At 39.8% G+C, this 23,955-nt stretch overlaps 1 protein-coding gene across 1 annotated transcript in view; it reads right to left on the bottom strand.

Annotated features, from left to right (window-relative positions):
- Positions 1-22,382, bottom strand: part of LOC116314354 (V-set domain-containing T-cell activation inhibitor 1-like) — a 69,918-nt gene extending 47,536 nt beyond the window's left edge. Inside the window, exons 1-2 of the mRNA XM_039612584.1 lie at positions 22,212-22,382; positions 7,483-7,785 (exon numbers count right to left, since the gene is read on the bottom strand). Of these exons, the coding sequence (XP_039468518.1) occupies positions 7,483-7,785; positions 22,212-22,287 (379 nt within the window). The 5' untranslated portion in view covers positions 22,288-22,382. The remainder of the gene's footprint in view (positions 1-7,482; positions 7,786-22,211) is intronic.
- Positions 22,383-23,955: the final 1,573 nt, after the last annotated feature.

The following is a 23,955-nucleotide window of genomic DNA, read 5'->3' as shown; positions in this document are numbered from 1 at the left end:
TAATTATAGTTACTAGCAGTGTTGGGTAAGTTACTTTAAAAAAGTAATTACTAATTACTTAGTCAATATTGTATTTAAAATACTTATCTAATTACTGTGTCAGAAAAGTAACTTAATTACTACATAAGTATTTAACTAAATACTTCTTAAAATCCATATAAACCTTGAGTGGACAAACAATAGAAATTGAACTCTTTAAATAATAAATACATTTTTTTAAAGACGGAGACTCTACAGTACGCAGTGGTAGCATCTCTTCCACAATGTAGCCTGCAGTCATTTTTTAAGCTCACCTTCAGACGCTTTCTGTGCTGCTGAAGTAAAATCAAGTTTTGCCTGCTTAGCAGGAGTTGCCGCGGTGTTATCCATGGATGATGAACAAGGATCACTCAGAAGTGTTCGCCTATGCTCTGTGTCAGGCGCTTCAGTAGATTACTCGTGCTATTAACAGCAGCCGATAGTTTTTTCTCCCCAGGACATAGCTTACATATTACTGTAATGTTCTTGTCTGCTTGTTTCAGAAAAGTGAAGAGACGGGATTCGGGAATATGTCCATGTCATAAAACAGCCACACGCTTCAGCCGAGTCCAACATCTTCCGCTTTAGAATACAACTATGCAGCAAACTGGTGCGAAAATGACGTGCAGCTGCACTACAGCGATATGTCTGTGAAGGTTCTCAGTCATGCAGGTCATCGTAGTCAAAGGAGTTTGCAAAGAAAAGCGTCTGGACTTCTTTAAGTTGCTTGAAGACGTTTCACCTCTCATCCGAGAAGCTTCTTCAGTTCTAAGGTCAAATGGCCGAGAGTCCCAGATTTAAACCCAGTGGGAGTATCCCCACAGTGGAAGCAGTGGAGGCAGTCAGAAAACGACTACAAGAAGACAGCTCCTTGGAAGACAGGACCAACTTCACAACTTCCCTCTTGGCATAGGCACACTTAATTACTCGTTACTGATAAAAGTAACGCCATTAGCAACGCTGTTACTTGTAAATCCGTTATTCCCATCACTGGACCTGACATGATCTGCCCACATTCAGGTCCAGACCAAAAAGGCTAGGCAGCGCCTGTACCACCTATGACAACTGAGGAAGTTCAGGGTCTCTCCAGAGGTCCTCAGGACTTTCTATACAGGCGCTGTGGAGAGCATCCTCACACAGAACATCACATCCTGATTTGGGAACAGCTGTGTTAAGGACCAAAAAGCTCTTCAGAGAGTGATCCATACAGCAGAACGCTGCTGCAGGATTGCTCTCCCCGCTTCAGGACACCTACACCAGGAGATGCTGGACTAGAGCAGCGCAGATACTGAAGGACCCGTCCCATCCTGGCAACAAACTGTTCCAACTTCTGCAATCCGGTAGAAGGTTCTGCATCATCCGGGCAAGGACAGAGAGACTCAAGAGGAGCTTCTATCCCCAAGCCATCTGGGCCCTAAACCAACCGCCCCGCCTACACACACCCGCCCTCTCACATCATTCATAAGTGACTGAGACAGGACTCTCTTCTAGACACTCTAAACTAGTGGTGCAATGGATCACGGTTGATCCGTAATCCGAACCGATCCACACTCCACGGTTCAGCAGGCACGTGATCCGAAGATTCGAAAAAGAAGAAAGAAAAGTGTGTATGGTGGCGTGGTGGGTGTGTCAAGTGATAGTTATGGCCAGCGCTAGCGGTCCAACTGGAGGAGCAGAGGAGTTTGCGGTATTTAAGCAGCCCTTTGCTGCCCAGTCCGACCGGGCTAAAGCTATTACAAAAGCTATTGGGGTGTTTAGCTGCAGACGGGAGGCCGTATTCTGTTGCAAAACAAGGGGTTTAAACTATGATGAACGTGCTTGAGCCACGCTATGATATCCCGTTGCGCGTCCACTTTAGTGGCAAGATCGTTCCAAGCATGTATGAGCAGGAAAAGATTTAAGTTATAGCTGAAATGTCCCACAGATCTTTTGTTGCCCTAACTACTGCAAATGTGTGGACCTTTCCAACGGAAAGCTACGTGACCGTGACAGCTCATTATATCACAGCGGAGTGCGATATAATGAGCGGTATGTATTATTATAGGGTCTACCTTACAATATAAAGCGCCTTGAGGCGACTGTTGTTTTGATTTGGTGCTTTATAAATAAAATTGAACTGAATTGAGTGGTAGATACAAAGCCCTATACTGCCCTATATTGTACCATAATTTTTTTTTTAATAATTGCGTGGAATGAGTCTTGAGTTGAATGTTTTTAACAGGCAAAAAATACTTCAATAAGTAAGTAAGTAAATGTTCAATTTTTGTCTTTTTTCTTTTTTTGCTGATCCGAAAATTGATCCGATCCATGACTTAAAACCGTGATCGGATCCAAACCTTGAGATTTTTGATCCGTTGCACCACTACTCTAAACCCACTGGCACAATGTACATTTCAAATTCCTTTAATTGTAAATATGTTCATATTGTCTATTCTGTAAAATAGTCAGATTGCCTATTCTTATTTAATTCACTTACTGTACAGAATTCACCTGCTTGCTGCATACATGCTACTACTGCACATTGACCTAATGTATATTTATATATAACGTCTTTTAGACCCCATTCCTACAAAACTGCTCAAAGAAGTCCTGCCATTAATTAATGCTTCAATCTTAAGTATGATCAACCTATCTCTAATAATCGGCTATGTACCACAGGCCTTCAAGCTGGCTGTAGTTAAACCTTTACTCAAAAAGCCATCTCTAGACCCAGCTGTCTTAGCTAATTATAGGCCAATCTCCAACCTTCCTTTCATATCAAACATCCTTGAAAGAGTAGTTGTCAAACAGCTAACAGATCATCTGCAGAGGAATGGCTTATTTGAAGAGTTTCAGTCAGGTTTCAGAGCTCATCACAGCACAGAAACAGCTTTAATGAAGGTTACAAATGATCTTCTTATGGCCTCTGACAGTGGACTCATCTCTGTGCTTGTCCTGCTAGACCTCAGTGCTGCGTTCGATACTGTCGACCATAATATCCTATTAGAGCGATTAGAACATGCTGTAGGTATTACAGGTACTGTGCTGCAGTGGTTTGTATCATATCTATCTAATAGACTCCAATTTGTACATGTAAATGGAGAGTCCTCTTCACACACTGAGGTCAATTATGGTGTTCCACAGGGTTCAGTGCTAGGACAAATTTTGTTTACATTATACATGCTTCCCTTAGGCAGCATCATTAGAAGACATAGCATAAATTTTCACTGCTATGCAGATGACACGCAGCTCTATCTATCCATGAAGCCAGGTAACACACCCAATTAGTTAAACTGCAGGAATGTCTTAAAGACATAAAGACCTGGATGGCCGCTAACTTTCTGCTTCTTAATTCAGATAAAACTGAGGTTATTGTACTCGGCCCTGAAAGTCTTAGAAATATGGTATCTAAGCAGATTCTTACTCTGGATGGCATTACCTTGGCCTCCAGTAACACTGTGAGGAACCTTGGAGTGATTTTTGACCAAGACATGTCTTTCAACGCACATATTAAACAAATATGTAAGACTGCTTTCTTCCATTTGTGCAACATCTCTAAAATTAGAAATATCCTGTATCAGAGTGATGCTGAAAAACTAATTTATTACTTCCAGGCTGGACTACTGTAATTCATATTATCAGGATGTCCTAAAACCTCCCTGAAAAGCCTTCAATTAATCCAAAATGCTGCAGCAAGATTACTGACAGGGACTAGAAAGAGAGAGCATATTTCTCCTGTTTTGGCTTCCCTTCATTGGCTTCCTGTTAAATCCAGAATTGACTTCAAAATCCTGCTCCTCACATACAAGGTCTTAAATAATCAGGCCCCATCTTATCTTAATAACAATAATAATACATTTTATTTGAGGGCGCCTTTCAGAAACCCAAGGTCACCTTACAAAGAACAAAAGGAATAAAAGGAGCAATAGTCATAAAATACATAAAATAAGTTAAAATTGCAAAACAGAACTTGACAACAGATAAAATCAGCACTAAAGCAAATAAGCCAGTTTGAACAGATGTATTTTTAGCTGTGACTTAAATACGGTAAGGGAGTCTATATTTGTTATGGCTGGAGGAAGAGAGTTCCAGAGCCTTATAGTACCATATCACCCCATTAGAGCACTTCACTCTCACACTGCAGGCTTACTTGTTGTTCCTAGAGTATTTAAAAGTAGAATGGGAGGCAGAGCCTTCAGTTTTCAGGCCCCTCTTCTGTGGAACCAGCTTCCAGTTTGGATTCGGGAGACAGACACTATCTCTACTTTCAAGATTAGGCTTAATTCAACATGTGTTAATAGACCTCTCTGCATTGAATCATATCTGTTATTAATCTCTGTCTCTCTTCCACAGCATGTCTTTATCCTGTTTTCCTTCTCTCACCCCAACCAATCACAGCAGATGGCCCCGCCCTCCTGAGCCTGGTTCTGCCGGAGGTTTCTTCCTGTTAAAGGGAGTTTTTCCTTCCCACTGTCGCCAAAGTGCTTGCTCATAGGGGTCATATGATTGTTGGGTTTTCTCTGTATCTATTATTGTACGATCTACTGTAGAATATAAAGCGCCTTGAGACGACTGTTGTTGTAATTTGGTGCTATATAAATACAATTGAATTAAACCTAGAAATTCTGTACATAAAAATTATGAAAAGTGACGGTAAATCACTTTTGGTGTTTTTCTCATCAATGTTTTGCATTCATCGTACAGTTGTCTGCTGTTCCAGAGAGGTTACAGCTTCATGTGGTTGGAGTGTTTGTAATAATGCAGCTCTTCCCTGGATAAATCCTGTGTTCCACCTCAGTCTCCATATTCAACAAACTCACACGGTCCCACAAAATTATACAGCTGAGTTCACCCTTATTAAGAAAAAATAAGTGTGTCTCTGTGTGTGTGTGTGCGTGCGTGCGTGCGTGCGTGTGTGTGGCATGTTAAAGACTGGCTTCTTATGTGACTTGATGGCTGTTTTCAGTCAAGACGTAAAAGTTAAGTGTGGCTTTAGTGTGTTTTTTCCATAGTTGTGTTTTCTTTGGCAGCCTGTCTCCCCTTTTGGGTTTCAGTATGTTGGGGTTGTATTGTGGAGGACCGGTGGTGTTAGAGAGCACCCTTTTCTCCTGGCTCTCACTTTGTCCTGGAGCCTTTCTGTGGTCTTAGGGGAGGCTTGAAGTGCTTCAATATTCGCCACCAGGCCTTATGAAGACCAGGGTTGGTTATTAAGTATCAGTTATGTAGCCAGTTATGCCAGGTATGTGATGCATGTGGGGCAGCTGTGGCTCAGGTGGTAGAGCTCTCCATCCCACCCAATGATCATTGGGTTTTTTTTTTCCCTTTAAGGTTCAGTCTTATGGGGGGAAACACAATATTAATTGATCACAGGTGATATTATTTAGAATGAAGTTGGATAATCACAAAGAAGGACAGAAAGTGATACTAAAATGACTGCAAAAGAAGCAGAAATTACAAAATAAAACAGGATATTGCTTAAAATAGAAACACAAAACTGTTTTAGATTTGACTCTGTGTCACATGTTCTTCCATAATTTCAGGTCTTTGCAGTAGAAGAATGGATTAATGTAAAAATGTTAAAGCTAAAGTTAAAGCTTCTCCTGAGCTACAAAGACATTTTAAAACATTTTTATTTTTAATTTGCTCCAAAGTCCATCTTTATGTTGCTCAAAGAAATTTTAGTAGATTTCACACACTTCTGTTTGTACCTTGTGGGTCAGAATATTAAGAACACTACCCATTATAATTCAGCGCTGTACAACACATCAGCATTTTCTGACCTCAAACATCATCATGACAGGGTCAGAAAAAATTGAACAAAACAGATTATTATTTTTTAACCTTTATTAAATTTACGGTATAATTTTTTTTTTACATAATTGTGTTGAAAAACCATAATTTCATTATTAACTATATCAACTACTATAATTGAGCACCCCTGTTATCACTCAAAATAATTCAAATATTGTTGAGGTGTCAAACAGAAAATTGGGTGTATTTGTTGGTTCTTCTCTGAAACTTGAATTATTGTGTCAGGACAGGGCTGTAAATGTGCTTCTTACTAAAGAGCTGCAGGTCACAGGAAGAGGAAGCAGCAACATCTTCATCATCCAAACTGGTGTGAGAGTCAGACTCATAGCGAGGCTCTCAGACTTTATTTTACTGATGCAGTTATAAGAGGAGAAATGGGCAGTGTGAGGAAAATGTTTCTGAAAGACTGAAATCACAGACACTCAGAAGAATGTTGCAGTCGTGGTTGTGTGACAGCGGTTAAGTTCATCATGTTTACAGTGAATACTGTTGAACCCTCCAGAGTAGGTTTCACTTTATGGCTTTGTGGCTGTGCCAACAAATCCAAAAGCTGCTTCTAAGAACTGAAAGATCCAGGGATCGTATCTGGGTATGTGTTGTTGTTCTGTCTCCTCACTAGTCATGATTTGCTGTTGAGCTTAACTTTAACACACATAAAGCAAGAAGGACCAGAGTGGCTGACACACTTTTCAGTTGCTGATTTTAAGGCATATTTAACACAACAGTGTGATTATTTTGTAATTAGAGTCCAGCAGAGTGATAAAGCAGAGTTTGGTTCAGGGAAGATCTGCTTTCCTACATGAGTGTTCAGTGTCCCGTAACTAATCAGATTTTGGGTTAAATGGTAAGTTTTAAGACTTTTGAACACATCATGAGGATTGTTTTGTAAATTATGTTCCCATTAGAGTCAAAAATTAGGATGTTTAAACATGTTTAAATTGAACATAGGTGCTGAGAACCAATGTCGTTTTGTATTGTTTTATTTGATCAATATTTTTCAGTTACAGTTTGATCAGATTTAGGAAACAGAGTTAGTCACTTATATTTATATAAAATATTATATTATATTTAGTTTTAGGAAATCTTTCACTTTCACAAATGTGAAAAACCTGTTTAAATAAGTTATCAGTACTTTTAGGATAATTAGGAAAATTAGGATAAAGCAAAGATAATTTAAAACACCAAAATGGGGACGGTGAAACAGTCAGCTTGGGATACCATAACAGGACGTCATTAACCAGTTAGTGATGTCATGGTGGCTATGTCCAGCTTTTATATACAGTGTATGTTTGGGGTTTAGCCGGACTCTGTTCCAGGAAACATGTTCAACAAAATCTGAGCTGATTAACTCAGTTTGCTGTACTAGAAACTCATGTGAGCATCAGACTGGATCATAGCTTCTACATCCACAGGTCCACTGAGGTCTGTGTGATGTAAAGTTCCTCACAGAGTTGAGACGTCACAGAGATTTTATTCTGTTTAGTGACGACTCTGTGAGCGCGTCAGATTTCGGATAAGTAGACAGGAGCAGGACCAGCATGCAGATGGGACGGTCTCAGTTTTGTCCACCAAATATTGCAAATATCACTACAGGTGTGCTGTAGGGGTGAGACCCTGATGTGCATGCTGACTGTTTCATCTGTAAATAATCAGCTGATTTATAACAGCACTCACCAAAAACAAGCTCAATCCTGAATGTTTTTCCTCTGGTTGGAAAGTCACAGGTGTAGATTCCTCCGTCCTCCAGTTGAACATTATTTATTTTTATGGAGGCGCTGCCGTGCTGCAGATCATCTGGAAAATGTGAGACTCGACCTGGGAGGGCAGGACTATCAACCATCCCAGTATCATAGGTAAACACCTTCTTTTCAGTTCCTTCCTTCTTCCACTCAAACTGCACAAACTCAATGTTCTCATTGGTGCCGAGGGAACAGGGTAAAATGGCATCATCACCGTCTTTCACAATCACAGGTATCCCTGAAAGACAAAACATGAATTAAACAGTGAGTTCACTCTTTAGTTTAGTTCCTCTTCACATCTTTCTGTGGTCCACGCCCCACAGCACAGTTTGAATGACAGGTTTAAATGGAGGGTGAAGAAGCTGAAGAGTTTGATTATATTTCTAATATAATTTTGATATAATTTTGTGTTTTATAGTTATTTTGGCCTCTGGTATTGGTTTCTGATTTTATTATTCGTACCTTTAATCCTAATTAGTTATTGATGACTTTCAGTTTATTACTTCCTCTTTGTATTTCTTTTCTCTGTACTCAGTCTTGGTTTGTGTTTGTGTCTTTTTTCCATGTTTGTCTTTCTGTGAACATTTCATATGTTTGAGTTCTTGTCTCTGTGTTAGTGATTTCCTGTTTTATTTTAGTGATCCTTGTTCAGCGTGTTTAGTGATCAGTTTTACTTTCCTCAGTTTTATTTTCCCAAATGAGTTTCAGTTGTATTGCAGGGCCTGTCTAATAACCTTAATTACCTGCTGTGGGTTTACAGCCCTTCTCTATCCTTAGCCTTGTTCACATCAAAAACGCTTGGCATGATTCAATCTGTGAACTGTAAATCATGCCAAACTGTTCCAGTACTGTTTAAGAATAAAATATGGAGCTGGGAATGAGTATAACAGCTCATCTTTACTGTATTTATTACATTTATGTTTTCAGAAGTCAGTCAGTCTCTGAATGATTTCTGCTAATATGACTGCAGCCATATGAACTGTTGGAACTTTTTTTTTTTTTTATCTCTTCTTCACCTTGAGGTAACTGTTGTTAATATTAAGTTGCTTAATTTAAGATATTTAAGCTTTACGGAGGACTTTTTTTTCCAGCAAACTATTTTTCCAGACTAAATGATGAATTTCTTCCAAATTAGTGAGACCATTTCCTCTTCATCTTACGAGCACAGCTGGACTGGCCATTCCATTTTTTTTTTTTTTTTTTGGAAAGGTATAAACTATGAAAGGTGGTGGATTGGCCAATTGGTCATGATCAACTCTGGGCTGGACCAATTACAGCCGAGGAGGTCAGATGCACCCTCCCCCTTTGCTTGCGCAACGGCTCTGAAAGCAATCTTATCTCCGTTATCTGCTTTAATCAGCACATTTGAGAGTTATACCAGAAAGCCAGGTACTTTTGTTTTGAGGCTCTTTTTCTACAGGAGCAACAGTATCCAGAGTCATACGCAGTAAGGAGGTAAAATTATTAAATTGATAATCGACCTCGGTTGGAGTAGCTGCTCTGAAGATGATAACAGAGGGAGAATTATATTCTTAAACTCAGTTACAGCACTTTCAGAAAGACATCTACTGTGATGAAGTCTACTCCCCACTGCTGTGTAATCAATTATTGTAAATTTAATGTTATTATGAAATGATCAGACAAGAGAGGGTTTTCAGGAAACACAGTTAAATGTTCAGTTTCTATGTCATGTGTTAAAACAAGAACATATGTGTGGAATTACACAACGTCAATAAAATAAAGTCACATGCAGGCAGTAAACGCAACAACAACCAGCAGCTAAGTGCACAAAGAAGCCAGAACACAGTCGAAGGTCTCTGCTTAGCAAACCCTGCAGCAGCTCTGCTCCAGAAGCTGACAGTTTGGAGGCAGAACACAACGGAAGAAGGCACTCATATGATTGGTCACTTTCAAAGCAGCCATGCCACAGCCTCTGTGTGTCTGTGAAGGTTCTCTGTCAATCTGTGATTGACAGACCCAGCTGTCAATCACAATAAACCGGGGTACATGATGGCAGTAACATCAGCGCTATAAGCCAGGAGGCGGGAAAAAACATCAGGGACACAAACTCTGTGTTCACACTTTGGAAAATGAACGTTTGCCGAATTAACTGTCAACACTTATACTGGTGACTATTACTGGATTACTTTAATGATGAAGAAATCTTAAAAACTGCCGGATCGAAGGGCTTTTTGTGGGTTTTCAGGAAGCAGCACACAAACCGCTGACACCGACGTCACATCTACAGACGTCTCCAAATGAACCAACGAGTATCAGAAATAATCAAGAGGATACTTTCATTTTATTGATCTGCTACAGTGATCAAACCAGCTCCTCATTATGTCCTGTGTTACACGTGGGTATTATTGTAAGCGAAACTGAGATCGGATTTCAAACTAAAAGCAGTTTTTAAGGTGAACGTGATTTCAGCATTAAACAACATGTATCCAGTCATTACTGATATTATAAATCATGAAATACATACAAATATAGAAATTGTTGTTAAAAGTGTTCAAATTGTAGATACTGTATATAAAAACAAATTTACTATGCTTTGTTGACACATTCATTTGAATTGTTACACATTATTATCACAATAAAGATATTATTTTAGTTTAACAATTATTATTATTATTTTTGCTACTGTTATTGATACAATTATTTTTTACAAAGACTGGTACTATTGCTATTATTATGGCTGGCTAACTGTTATTAGAATTAAACTGCATATTGTGTTAACAAAAGAAACACAGTCTGAGTACACACAGCCCTGCCCATCGTCTATCATGTCGGCCAGCCTTGTGAGATTTTGAACAGCTGTAGCCGCTTCTTGTTCTTCGATAAGCCAGGTCCGAGCCAGCTCCAATCAGCCAGAACTCTGTTACTGTAGTCCTGAATTTTTAGAGAACAAGTGTGGGAGACTCTCTTAGGGTTAGAGAATAAGCGAGACTGTACAAAGACATGAGACGCCAAGCAGGAAAGATAAGAGAGAAGGAGAAAGTGCGACCGCCTCCGTCAAGAGCCAAGAGTACTGAATATGTGTGTGTGCATAATTATTAGGCAACTGACAGAAAACCTCCTCCTGGACACTCTTCAGAAAGGTCAGTATAACATAAAGCTATAGTGTCTTTAAAGCTTCATGTAGCGGACACACACTTAAATTTCATATTCAGAAGCAAATGTTAGACACTTGGTGTCTCAACAGGAAAGAAAAGGGATCTGCGTTTCAGGAAGCAGCGCACAGATGAGGCCACACCTAAAGTTAAAGACATCTCCAAATGAAACTATGAGTTTCTCTAATAAATGACCATAAATAATCCTGATCATGTTTTTGTTTAAGATTGTAAATGACCCAGATTGTTCTATTTGATATTTTTCAGATACTTAAATCCCTGAAAGAATTATACCTTATAATGTTTATTAGACCCTTATTTTGAAATTCGGAACGAGCAACTTACGGGAAGGAAGATCGAACTGCTACTGTTTGCTCACCAGAAAAAGTTAATGAGAAAGTTATTGTTTTCCATCCATCTTTAAATTAGCATCAAGCTGGAAGGCGAACAGGTATGTTTGTGTATTGTTCTTGTTGTTTACATTTCAGACAGTCTGTAAATTTATTACTTGATTGTTAACATTTTTCTGAGTGCTCAAGCAGGCTGATGCTGGCACCTCCTGTGCATTTTCTATGAATTATTTAGCATAAGGGAAACGTAGTTATATCAAGTGAATGTTTATTTTGTTTTATGTTATGATTACAGCTCTTACGATGTGTCTATGGCAGTGGTTCTTAACCTTGTTGGAGGTACCGAACCCCACGAGTTTCATATGCGCTTTCACTGAACCCCTCTTTAGTGAAAAATAAAATATGATTTTTTTCAAATTCAAGACATAGATATGTTTTTTACTGGAGCACAAAATGAGCCGTGCATGTCACGGCAGAGGCTCTGCCAAACCCCTGAGACCGATTCACCGACCCCTAGGGTTCGATCGAACCCAGGTTAAGAACCACTGGTCTATGGTAACTTGTGAATAAATGGGTTGGAATACCCCACCATGGTCCATCCGTTATGATCACTGAGTGCATCGTCTCAATAAAGTCCGGCTGAAATACTACAAAGGCCATGCACATTAATCTATGCTGACTCTGTGTTTTACAGGCCTCATTTCCAGAAACGCAGTCAAGCGTCAAGCGAACCCCACTATCTTTTCTGTTTTGTGTGTATGCAAGGTATTACATTAAGAGAAACTAAGCTCCTGTTTCAAAATTCAAATGATCTTTAGGTGAAGGTGAATGAGATGAACACATGGTCTGTCATGAATGCTACAACAAATCATGAAATACAAAAACTCCTGAAAGAACAAACCTTATTGCAGCCAAAGAAAAAAGCCAAAAAAGTGTGTTCATGTTTCCCAGTGAACCACAGGTGTAATTTTAAAGAGCTCACTGAATATATACAGTTAAGCCCATAATTATTCATACCCCTGCCAAATATTGACTTAAAGTTACTTTTGTTCAACAAGCTAGTTCTTTTTGAGCAGAAATGACACAGGTGTCTCCCCAAAGATAATAAGACGATGTACAAGAGGCATCATTGTGGAAAAAAAATATTTCTCAGGTTTTATTTATATTTTAGCAAAAGTATCATGTCCAGAATTATTCATACCCTTCTCAATAATCAATAGAAAAAAAGCCTTTATTGGCTATTACAGCAATCAAACGCTTCCTATAATTGCAGACCAGCTTTCTGCATGTCTCCACAGGCATTTTGCCCATTCATCTTTAGCAATGAGCTCCAAATCTTTCAGGTTGGAGGGTCTTCTTGCCATCACCCTGATCTTTAGCTCCCTCCACAGATTCTCAATTGGATTCAAGTCAGGACTCTGGCTAGGCCACTGCAAAACGTTACTGGTGTTGTCTGCTAACCATTTCTTCACCATGTTTGCTGTATGTTTTGGGTTATTGTCATGCTAAAATGTCCACTGGTTCCCAAGGCCAAGTTTTTCTGCAGACTGCCTGATGTTGTTGTTGAGAATCTTCATGTATTGCTCTTTTTTCATGGTGCTGTTTACTGTGATTAGGTTCCCTGGTCCATTGGCTAAAAAACACCCCCAAAGCATTAGGTTCCCACCACCATGTTTGACAGTGGGGATGGTGTTCTTTGGGTTGAAGGCTTCTCCATTTTATACCAAATGATCACAATGATGCCAACATCATTGTGACCAAATAATTCAATTTTTGTTTCATCTGACCATAACACTGAAGACCAGAAACCTTCTTCTTTGTCCAGATGAGCATTTGCAAAGGCCAAATGAGCTTTTGCATGCCTTAGAAGTGACTGGAGAAGTGGCGTTTTCCTTGGTCTGCATCCGTGGAACCCAACAGTGTCCATTGGACTGTCTGGCTTGAGACATTGCCACCAGCAGAGCCCAGATTCACCAGAATGGCCTTGGTGGTGATCCTTGGATTCTTTTTCACCTCTCTCACTATTCTCCTGGCCAGCACAGGTGTCACTTTTGGCTTCCGACAACGTCCTCTGAGATTTTCCACAGTGCGGAACATCTTGTATTTTTAATAATACTTTGCACTGTGGCCACTGGAACTTGAAAACATTTGGATATGGCCTTGTAGCCCATTCCTCACTTGTGAGCAGCCACAATGCACAGCTGCAGGTCCTCACTGAGTTCCTTTGTCTTAGCCATGAATGTCCACAGACCACCTGCAGAGAGCTGCTGTTTTTCACCTGTTGAGTTGATTAAAACAGCTATTTCCAATTAATCAGGGTAATTAGGATGCTTTAGAACAGCTTTGACTATTTGGAATGGTATGGAACTTTGGATTTTCCCAGAGACTGTGACAGTTTGTAAAGGGTATGAATAATTCTGGACATGATACTTTTTGCTCAAATGTAAATAAAAGCTGAGAAATATTTTTTCCACAATGATGCGTCTTGTACATCATCTTATTATCTTTTGTGAGACGCCTGTGTCATTTCCAGTCAAAAAATAACTTGCTAGTTGAATAAAAGTAACTTTAAGTCAAAATTTGCCAGGGGTATGAATAATTTTGGGCTTAACTGTATGTCTACATATTACATTTCCAAAGGCTTTTACTTTGAAATACAGTATCATACTGACTTGATATTGGCACTGTGAGGGTGAATGTTGCTAATCTAAAGTCAAATTAGTAACTTACAAATGTGGTTATTTGTAAGTTTGTTATATATTGATTCCATCTGTTAATAATTAGATTTTTTTAAACATCTTGTCTGTATTTTTATGTATTTTTATTTCATTACATCATTAATGGCAGATCACATATTAATTGTAGTGGCAAATCCTTTTGTTTGACCAACCAAACATCCCACAATTAAAAATCCACAGGCGACTGCTGCACTGAGATAATATTTTGTACGGTGGCAAAAGAAGTCCACTGTCCAAACTTGAAAGTTGCGTTTTTATGGTTTATTCATCCAGTTTGGCAAGCAATAAAAAGATCCATTTTTTGTTACTTCCTGCTGCTTCTCCTGCTCTGGTAAAAAACCATAGGCCCACCCCAGTGCATGCTGGTCCTATACCAGTCTATTTATAGAAAAAATAAAGAGACTGGTATAGGACTTAACAAGGTCAACACCAAACAAACAAAGCATTGAAACAAATATTAACCTACAAATAAAACTTGTAAATAAACCCAAAAATATATGAAACTAACAACAAACTTTAACAAATTTCAAAATAATAAAAATAAAGAACAAATAGCTCAAACATTAATTATGGTGAAAATCATGTTGACTTCGTGGTGTTTGTTTCGTTTACCGTAATACTCAGTATACTACCATAACACAAAACAGAATGCGGACAGCTGTGTTAAAAGCTAAAGTGACTGGTACGGATGGTGCAGGGATCCACCCGCGAAACCATCACCTGAACAGCCTTAAGGCCCCACGCTGCTGCGTGTTCACAAACACTCCATTGTTCCATAACTGCACCTATGATCAGTCTATTGAACAATTTTCTTATAGGATTGATCACCACATGTCAGTCCCGACAGAGTCATGAAACGGAAGCACATAAACAGAAGTGGTAGAAGCTCCATGTCTGCAGAAATCTGCTGGGGATCAAAAATAGTATCTCTCTAATATAACAGAGCTCGCAGCCACTCCTCTTAGGGCACTGATCGAGTTCTGAGTTTCTGTTCTCTAAAAGCAGTAAGCCTACACTTCCGGTGTAATCCGTCACCAATCTGTCTTTTCAGTGACAGTTACACAGAAGAGGTGACAGGAGAAAGATTAATGACTAGAAATGACTGGTTATGGTAAAACTCTTTGTGTAGAGGCTGAGGTAAAGAGAGAGGATCCACTCCTATCTCCAGAATCAGCAGGTTCTAAGGTTAAGGCCAGCCTCAGTTACACTCACACACACACACTCCTTATATTTTAGTGCACATTTCCTCAGCACAGCTTCCTGTTATAATAATTTATTTTACCTTTTAGCTACACACTGTCTGCACAATTATTAAGCATCTTGTATTTTATTGTTGGAAGATTAATGTTATTGTTGAATGTCTACAGAGCTCTTGGTCAATCCAATAATATCAACTTAAGTCAAAACTGAATATTTAAGAAAGAAAAAATATGAGAATGTGTGTGTGGATAATTATTAGGCAACTGACAGAAAACAGCTCCTGGACACTCTTCAGAGAGGTGTACGGTTTTACTTCAACATAATTCTGCTGTTTTAGAAGGACCCACAAGTTCTCCACAAGCTTTAGTTCAGGTGATGAAGGGGCCATGTCACTCTTTCATCTTTCAGGTCTTTTCTGGAAAGCTGTGCAGTGCAGTGCTGTAATACATGTGATGCATCGTCTTGAATGAAAATCATGTCTTCTTGAAAGATGCAGATCTTTTCCTGTATGTCAGCTAGAACAAAGTTTCTTCAAAAACTGCCAGTTTCGGCGTTGACTTTGTGTCCATCTTCAGCCTAAAAAGGTCCAACTGGCTCATCTTCAGTGACACCAGCCAATACCAGTACACCACCTCCACCTCCACCTTGCTGCTGTGTGATTTAACTGGAGCTCTGCACCTGTTACTGATCCAGCCACAGGTCCATCCATCTGGTGAATCAAGACTCACTCTTGTCACCAGTTATTAAAACCTTTGAAAAGAATCTGTTTTCACATATTTTGATGTTTCAATTTACTGCATGTGTATTGTTCAGTGGTGGTCGGGTTTCAACCTTCCATAGCTTGTCCGTGACTCTGAGCACCGAACACCTCGTACATCAGGTTACTCCAGGAAAGCTGTAGTTCTGGAGTATGACAGCGCTGGAGGACAGCGGCTTCCCAGCAGCTTCATGTTTGATTCTTATCAGATCTTTGGCATTTTGGTTTGAAATAAAACTCTTCATGACTCTGTGATCACATCCCAACATCTTAGCAATTCCATGAGTGCTGCACCCCTCTGAAAGACTTGAAGGTTTTGACCATTCAGAGTCAGTTAAATTTCTTTTTTGGCCCATTTTACCCGAGGAAACAAAGCTGCTTCATAATTATGCACACCTTAATATAGTGTGGTGATTCCCTTTGGCCACAGCCTCTCTCATTACACAAATACACATCACCCAATATGCTTAAATCCAATAAGCATTCAAGTTTATACAGCTTATGTAACCCTAGAGAGTTACCAACGGTCTCAGTATATTATGAGCAGTGTTGGGTAAGTTACTTTAAATTAGTAACTTAGTTACATTACTAGTTATTTCTATCAAAAGTAACTCAGTTACTTCAAGTTACTCGTTATTTTCAAAGTAACTAATTACTAGGGAAAGTAACTTTTGTTTTACTCAAATTTCTCTTGTTAATGTGTTGCTTCCGTAACTGGATACCCAGCCAGACTGCCAGTCTCCTAGCTTGCTTACTTGCCACAAGTGCACTGTGCCACCTACCAACAGAAAGGAAAAAATAACGTGCATATTTCCACGAGAGAAATCCCACGCCTGGACCGTCGTTGACCGCCGCCATGATTCTAGCCTACGTCACAGCGTCATGTGCGCTTTTTACATCCAACACGAAAACTGCAGTCGTGGTGCTTTTGATTGTACTCAGAACTCGGAAATTCTGCCTTCCGAATAGGAAGATGTTGGTAACACCAGACTGCAGAAGAGCTGCATCCAGGGCTGGACTGGGACAAAAAAATCGGCCCGGGCATTTTGACAAGAGACCGGCCCACCATTATAGGAAAAATCATAAAGCCTTTGAATGAAAACAAACGCTGTTGTGACAGTGATGTACACTGTTCTGATGGTATATATGTATCAATCTATCAATCGTTTTTTGTAAGATTCAGATAATTATTTTTTAAAAGCGAGACATTTTAAATGAGAATAATAAAGAAAAGTACTTCTTTGCGCCCCCCTCTCCCTGTTAATGCCCTACCTGGCCCCCTGGCAAAACTTTGCTAGACCCGCCCCTGCACAGTTACCAGCTGTCAGCTACTTAGAAAAGGATCCTGGTGTTATTTGTCTCTCAGAAACAGTTCATAACTTCCTTCAACTCATTCATGTCACCTAAAAGGTAAACCTGTTTCTCCATCACCTGTTCAGCTCTGATGATTCAGTAAGGACATCTCCTGGTTTCATCTTCATGTTTCCCTCTCACCAGATAACCAAATCGATATCATGACCAGCAGCTTTTACAGCTGTGGCTCCATCAAACATCAGCTGATACTAGAAATTAATATTAAATAAATTCTAACAACAGCTGTTTAAGCTTAAACGTGCTGCTGTTGTTTAGCGCGACATCCGCTGGTTTCCTCTTTCTGGCGCAAAGTGGGCGATAAACAAACAAGAGAGAAAAGCCGATCAGCTGATCATTGATCAGTTTCATGACTGAAGTAGCAACAGGAGAGGGAGGGGAGAGAATGAGAGAAGAAGAGGCAGCTGTGCAGCAAAGACACAGAATAAATCCAGCTTTGTGTCTTTTTCATTGTAGCTGAAGTCCGGGACAAACTGCGTTCCTTTTCAGCTCAATACGAAACGCGTAATATTTTCTCTGAATACGAGACAATTCCGTTTTTTAGGGGACGGTTGGCATCATAATAATTAACCTTATGGACAAAATAAAGTTCAACATCATTAACATCATAGCACCCACCCAGCTGTATAGAAACTCCGTCATACTAGCTACTACGCAGTACGAAAAAGTCAGCACAACAAAAATAAACTCCACCTAAACTTGGTTTATATCTGACTCCGATAGACTGCAGGTCATAACTTCTTACCTGAAGTTCAGTTCACCTGACACTCGGACTGGCGGCCGCCTCGAGTCTCTGCTCCTCCTGCCTCCCCTTTCCCTCATCCACCTGCTGGCCTCCACCACTTGCCACCACACAAAGTAACGAATAACGAGCCTATCTAAATCCCAGTAACGATTAACGCGGTCCTGATTTTGGCATAATAACTAGTTACCGTGCTCGTTACCACAATAATAATGTAGTTACTGTAACACGTTACTTAATAACGCGTTAGTCCCTACACTGATTATGAGTGAAGTTGGAATGTTACTTTCATTATCAAATTTTATATAGTAAAATTATTTTGTTGAGAGGTAATTGAATAGCAGGAGCTTGTGATGTCCAGATCGTCTTTGAAGTATACAGGGGGGAAGCACCACCTCCTTGCGATCACTGGGAAGCAGCTCCAGTGATCAGGAAAAAAGAGGGGAGAGGAAAAAAGGTCCAGTCTTCCAAGTGGCAAACGTGGTTGCTTTTCTTCATTCGGATTGTACGGAGGAAACAAACTGTCTGCCAACTGCTGTTAACTGGAGAAGAGTTTTGTTATTGCTTTGATTCTTCTGGGTCAGTTAACTTGTTGTGAACAAAAATATTGTGAAGTTAAGCCATCAACGATGATATGCTAGCCGCGATAGCCGATTGTGAAGATTAAACTTTATATTAGTGTAACAAGTGTCACCTGGCAGTTTGCTGCCCTCAGCCAGGTGATTGGCCGAGAAGCTTTGAAAAGTTAGTGGGTGTGTGAGGCGAGGCCAGCGTTCTTCTGTGGGGCAGTCCAGAGATGATTAACTCACCCTAGTGTATTGCCTGGTAAGATACTTTTGCTGTTCTTGGATGATTTATTATTATAGGTTCTTATTTTTTAATGTGTGGTGTTGGACTCTTTTTAGTGTGACAAATTTTAATATAGGAACTGATTGAGCTCTAGATTGCGCGGGGGGTGGAAACCAATCAATATTGGAGGTATATTGGATCGTGATTTTATTTTTATTTTTTTTATAGTTTATTATTATAAATTTATTATTTTTTGCAGCTATTGTCATGCTGTCTTTGCTGTCCCTTTTTTGTTTTTTGTAATTCTGTTTTGGTTAGTCCGTCAAGCCGTAAAGGTGGTTAATGATTGGGGGGGAGTCTTGTAAGGGCGGACTAACCTCTTCCTCTCTTGTATTTTTGTTTATTTGTTTGTGCCACTTCCCTCTATAACCCAGATTGCAGGTCAGGCATAGCGCTCATTCCCAGCTGTGCTGAGACCCTAATTGTTTGCAGTGCGTGCACAGGTAAATTGATTGCAGTGTCTCTAAACAGGGTGTGACAGTTTGCAGTGTTATTTCTTTCCACACCTTTTGATTGATTAGGTCTCATGTACAGCTGGGATATTCAGTAGGATGTATTGAAAATCTTGTCTGGGGATAAATGGGGAGGAGTTCAAGTATCTCGGGGTCTTGTTCACGAGTGATGGGAGAAGGGAGCGGGAGATCGACAGACGGTTTGGTGCGGCTGCAGTGATGCGGACGCTGCACCAGTCAGTCATGGTGAAGAGGGAGCTGAGTGTAAAAGCGAAGCTCTCAATTTACCGGTCGATCTACGTCTCTACCCTCACCTATGGCCACGAGCTGTGGGTAGTGACCGAAAGAACGAGATCGCGGATACAAGCGGCGGAAATGAGCTTCCTCTGAAGGGTGGCTGGCCTCTCCCTTAGAGATAGGGTGAGAAGTTTGGCCATCCGGGAGGGGCTCAGAGTAGAGCCGCTGCTCCTCCACATCGAAAGGAGCCAGCTGAGGTGGTTCGGGCATCTGACAAGGATGCCTCCTGGGCGCCTCCTGGGGTTGGTGTTCGGGCATGTCCCACCGGGGAGGCCCAGGGCAGACCCAGGACACGCTGGAGAGATTATATCTCTCGGCTGGCCTGGGAACGCATTTGGTGTTCCCCAGATAAGCTGGAGGAGGTGGCTGGGGAGAGGGAGGTCTGGGCTTCTCTGCTTAGGCTGCTGCCCCCGCGACCCGGCCCCGGATAAAGCGGATGAAGATGGATGGATGGGAATAAATGGGAGGACGTATGTTTAATTTATGTAATAAATAAATTATCCATTTATTTCTTTGCCCATTTATTCGACACCTGTGAGCTTGATTACATTACATTTTGTTAGCTTCCTATAACGCTGTATGCAAATACTGCAGGTTATGTGTATGCTGTAGAGACTGTATGTTCCTGTGTCAACTCCTCATTGTGTTCATTGTGAAGTAAATGCAGTTTACAGAAAAGGGGATATGTTTTGTTTGTTTGTTTGTTTTTGTATGAATGTCTAAATGTAGGTTCCTGAATGTTACTCTGACTGTGTTATACAGGTCAGGTATTTTGGGTGTACAGTTCACTGAAGAAAAGTCCAAAGATGGCGAGCCACCCTCCAGGATTCCTTGAGATGATTGTTTTGAGAAGAAAGTTAAATTCTTTGGACGAGCCTTGAACTGTACAAAGTCTACTTAAGTGGTTGGACAGAATTGCACCTCACTGCTCCTTTGCACATCCTGCAAGGAGGGGCCTCATTGCTGGACTCCCACTGCAAGGTGTGGCCTGACACGAGAGACTGAGCCAAATCCCCTGGGGTGTGGTTTGTTTATTATTTTTCATGATTTTGGTCCCAATTTTTCCTTTCATGTAATGATGTTGTTTCCATTGTATGTATATGACATTATTCTTTTGTGAAGTTAAAATCAAGTTCTCTGAGCGTTTCATTATTCACTCAATTTGCTCCAGCAGTCAAACCTTAGCTGTTGGCCCAGCACAACATTCAAATCTGTATCCCAAGTTTAGAAAGGGGTGTTACACTTACAGTTACAAAATATGCATAAAATTGAGTTGCCTTACACATGTAAATGCTGCTGTCTTTTGCTGTTTGCCACGTAATGCACATTATTATAAATTGTAGGAGTCAAAAATAAATTTCTGATCTTTGGTTCCCATTAATTGTCTCTCACTGGTCAGTGGTGTTGCAGAGCTGTGTTCTTCTGTCTGTAAGTTGACTAAATATCTGAAACAATGCAAATTCCAAAAACTTTATAACTCTTCACTCAGTCCTCATGCTGAGTCCCGTTCTGCTCCTTAGGAATAAAACTGGGATTTTATTTTTAAAGCAAACACAACTGTAGTGTTTCAGGTTTTTAATCAGCTTCTGCACAGACATTTGAACATAGTTAAAATATCTGTGTACCTGCCAAAAGTGCACACAGAGAGATTTTCATGTATTTTCTTGTTTCTATTTTTAACTTCTCTTTATCAGAGCCATGTGCACCACATCTGTGAGAATGCAGCTGCTAATGTGAGCGAGCTAATATTCCAGATTGTAATTATTACCTACAGCCTGAGAGGGAAAAAAACAAGAGCTGTGTGTGTGTGTGTGTGCTAGCTCTTTCAGTTTTCGTGAGTCTTGAGTTTTCATTTTGTTGGTCAGTATAACGTAAAGCTATAGTGTCTTTAAAGCTTCATGTAGCGGACACACACTTAAATTTCATTTTCAGAAGCAAACGTTAGACAGTTGGTGTCTCAACAGGAAAGAAAAAGGATCTGTGTTTCAGGAAGCAGCGCACAGACCGCTGTCGATGAGGCCACACCTAAAGTTAAAGACATCTCCAAATGAAACTGAATTTCTCTAATAAATGACCATAAATAATCATGATCATGTTTTTGTTTAAGATAATGCACAATAATCTATGCTGACTCTGTATTTTACAGTCCTCATTTCCAGAAACGCAGACAAGCGAACCCCACTTTGTTTCCTTTTTGTGTGTATGCAAGGTATTACGGTAAGAGAAACTGAGCTCCTGTTTCAAAATAAAAGCCATCTTTAGGTAAAGCTGAACGTGATGAACACGTGGTGTGAATGAAATCATTAAATACAAAGACTCCTGAAATAAGACAACTTACTGCAGCCATGCCAAGACAAAATGTGTTCATGTCTCCCAGTGAACCACAGGTGTGATTTTAAAGAGCTCACTGAATATATGTCTATATATTACATTTCCGAAGGCTTTTACTTTGAAATACAGTATCATACTGACTTCATATTGGCACTGTGAGGGTGTATACCACTGATCTAAAGTCAAATTAGTAACTTACAAATGTGGTTATTAGTAAGTTTGCTCAGTCTGTTAATATTTTGATTTTGTACATCTTTTCTGTATTTCATGTTTTATTACGTTGACAGAATTGCGTTAAAAGCTAAAGTGACTGGTACGGATGGTGCAGGCATCCACCCACGAAACCATCAGCCTGAACAGCCTTAAGGCCCCACACTACTGCGTGTTCACAAACACTCCATTGTTCCATAACTGCGCGTGCGCCTATGATCAGTAAATAAATAATAAATGAACGATTTTCTTACCCGATTGATCACCAAACGTCAGTCCGGACAAAGTCAGGAAACAGGAGCTCATAAACAGGAGTGATAGAAGCGCCATGTCTGCAGAATTCTTCCGAGGATGAAATACAGTATCTCTCGAAAATAACGGAACTCTGAGCCACTCCTCTCAGCGCACTGACGCAGTTTTGAACACTTTCGGTTTCTAGTGTGCGAATGCAGCGGGTCATAACTGCACTTCCGGAGTAAACTGTCACAGCATCAGCATTTTAGCCTAAATATGTAATAACAGTGACAGTTACACTGGCATATTAAAATGTCTAACTGCAGCAGAAATAAACACGTTTTTTAAAAAAAGAAAAAAAGGTTCGTTATCTTTATGAGCAGTTCCCAATTTCCCAAAATCGTTTGTGTGAGTGTGTGTGGGTGTCTAAGAGAGAGATCATAAACTCAGAAACTAATAAAAAATACAGATGATTCTGTGATATTAACATTATGATGCAGCTTTGTTCGGCAGCAGCAGTCACAGCGTACACAGTGTGTGTCTGTTCGCGTCACTGAACAGAGATACTGGGTTTACCATAAAACAGCGACTGTGTGTTTCAGACTGACAGCGTGAGGTGATCTGCAGTAAACTTAAGGACCGCTAAAAGTGATAAAGTTGAAATAAAAAGAAGCAGTATGGCAGAAAAAAGTCATGTTTTGATTGCAGTGTATTTATTGCAAATCTGTTTCTGTAAAGATTCATAAATATCATGCAGACAAACAAAAAAGAAAGGCCCGATACAAACTCTACTTCCTCCCTCTCGGCTCCTGCTGAGATCACAACATCCTGTTTTTAACTATCGTCCTGTCCATGTTGACCCCACCGACTTCCTATTAATAACATTATTGCAGTTCTCTCATTCAGAATGATTAAAGAATTATTACTGTCACTAATTTTATTACACCTGTTAATTCTAAATACTGCATTTTAAGAAAAATACCATTAGTGCTTTTACAAATATTTCTGAACTCTTTACTTTATCAAGGTTAGAATTTTAAATGTAACATTGCAACACTAAAAACTCCGTTTGTATGACCGAAACAGAGTAGAGCTGAGACCTGATTTAACACAGAGTCTAACATAAAGTTTCTTCTTTCTCCCAAATGAGATCACAGGATGGCAAAGGTGTATTTTAAAATTTATCCTTCTGCTTTCATTGAAACAGCAAACTAACACAGTTCCGCATTAGCACTGCTTGCTATTTAGCCTCCTTTATTTATTAATATAATTCATTATTTATTCATTTTGTTTTTACACATTTGGTTCCTCAGAACCTGAAAATCCAGCGTCACAAAAGAAAAACGTTTTTCATCAAACACTTCTCAGCCGTCTGTGCTCATCAGTGCTTAAGATTTTTGATAAATCTTTTTATTCAAATACTCAAAAAAGTTTAAATATTTTATGTATCAAAATGAATTATTACAGTTTCCGAAGGCCAAAGAATAAAACACATGACATGTACAATGGACAAAGCTTTATTAAAAAAGCATACAAAAAATGACTCTTCAGATATTTGAAGTGTAACATACGAACAAAAACGTTTTTATGACATATTTTACACACTTTTACAGCAGGTGCACACACTTTTCCTAGAGCACCTGTACGCCACCGGAGACTGGCGGCTCTCGGTCGGAGGTGGAGGCGGAGTGGACTCGAGTTTATCTGCAAAGCTGCTTCACATAAAAACCTTAAAACACTGTTAGAATATTTCTAGTTGTTTAT

Source organism: Oreochromis aureus, linkage group 5 (assembly GCF_013358895.1).
Source record: "Oreochromis aureus strain Israel breed Guangdong linkage group 5, ZZ_aureus, whole genome shotgun sequence".
NCBI lineage: Eukaryota > Metazoa > Chordata > Actinopteri > Cichliformes > Cichlidae > Oreochromis > Oreochromis aureus.
This window is presented reverse-complemented; position numbering and strand designations above follow the sequence as displayed.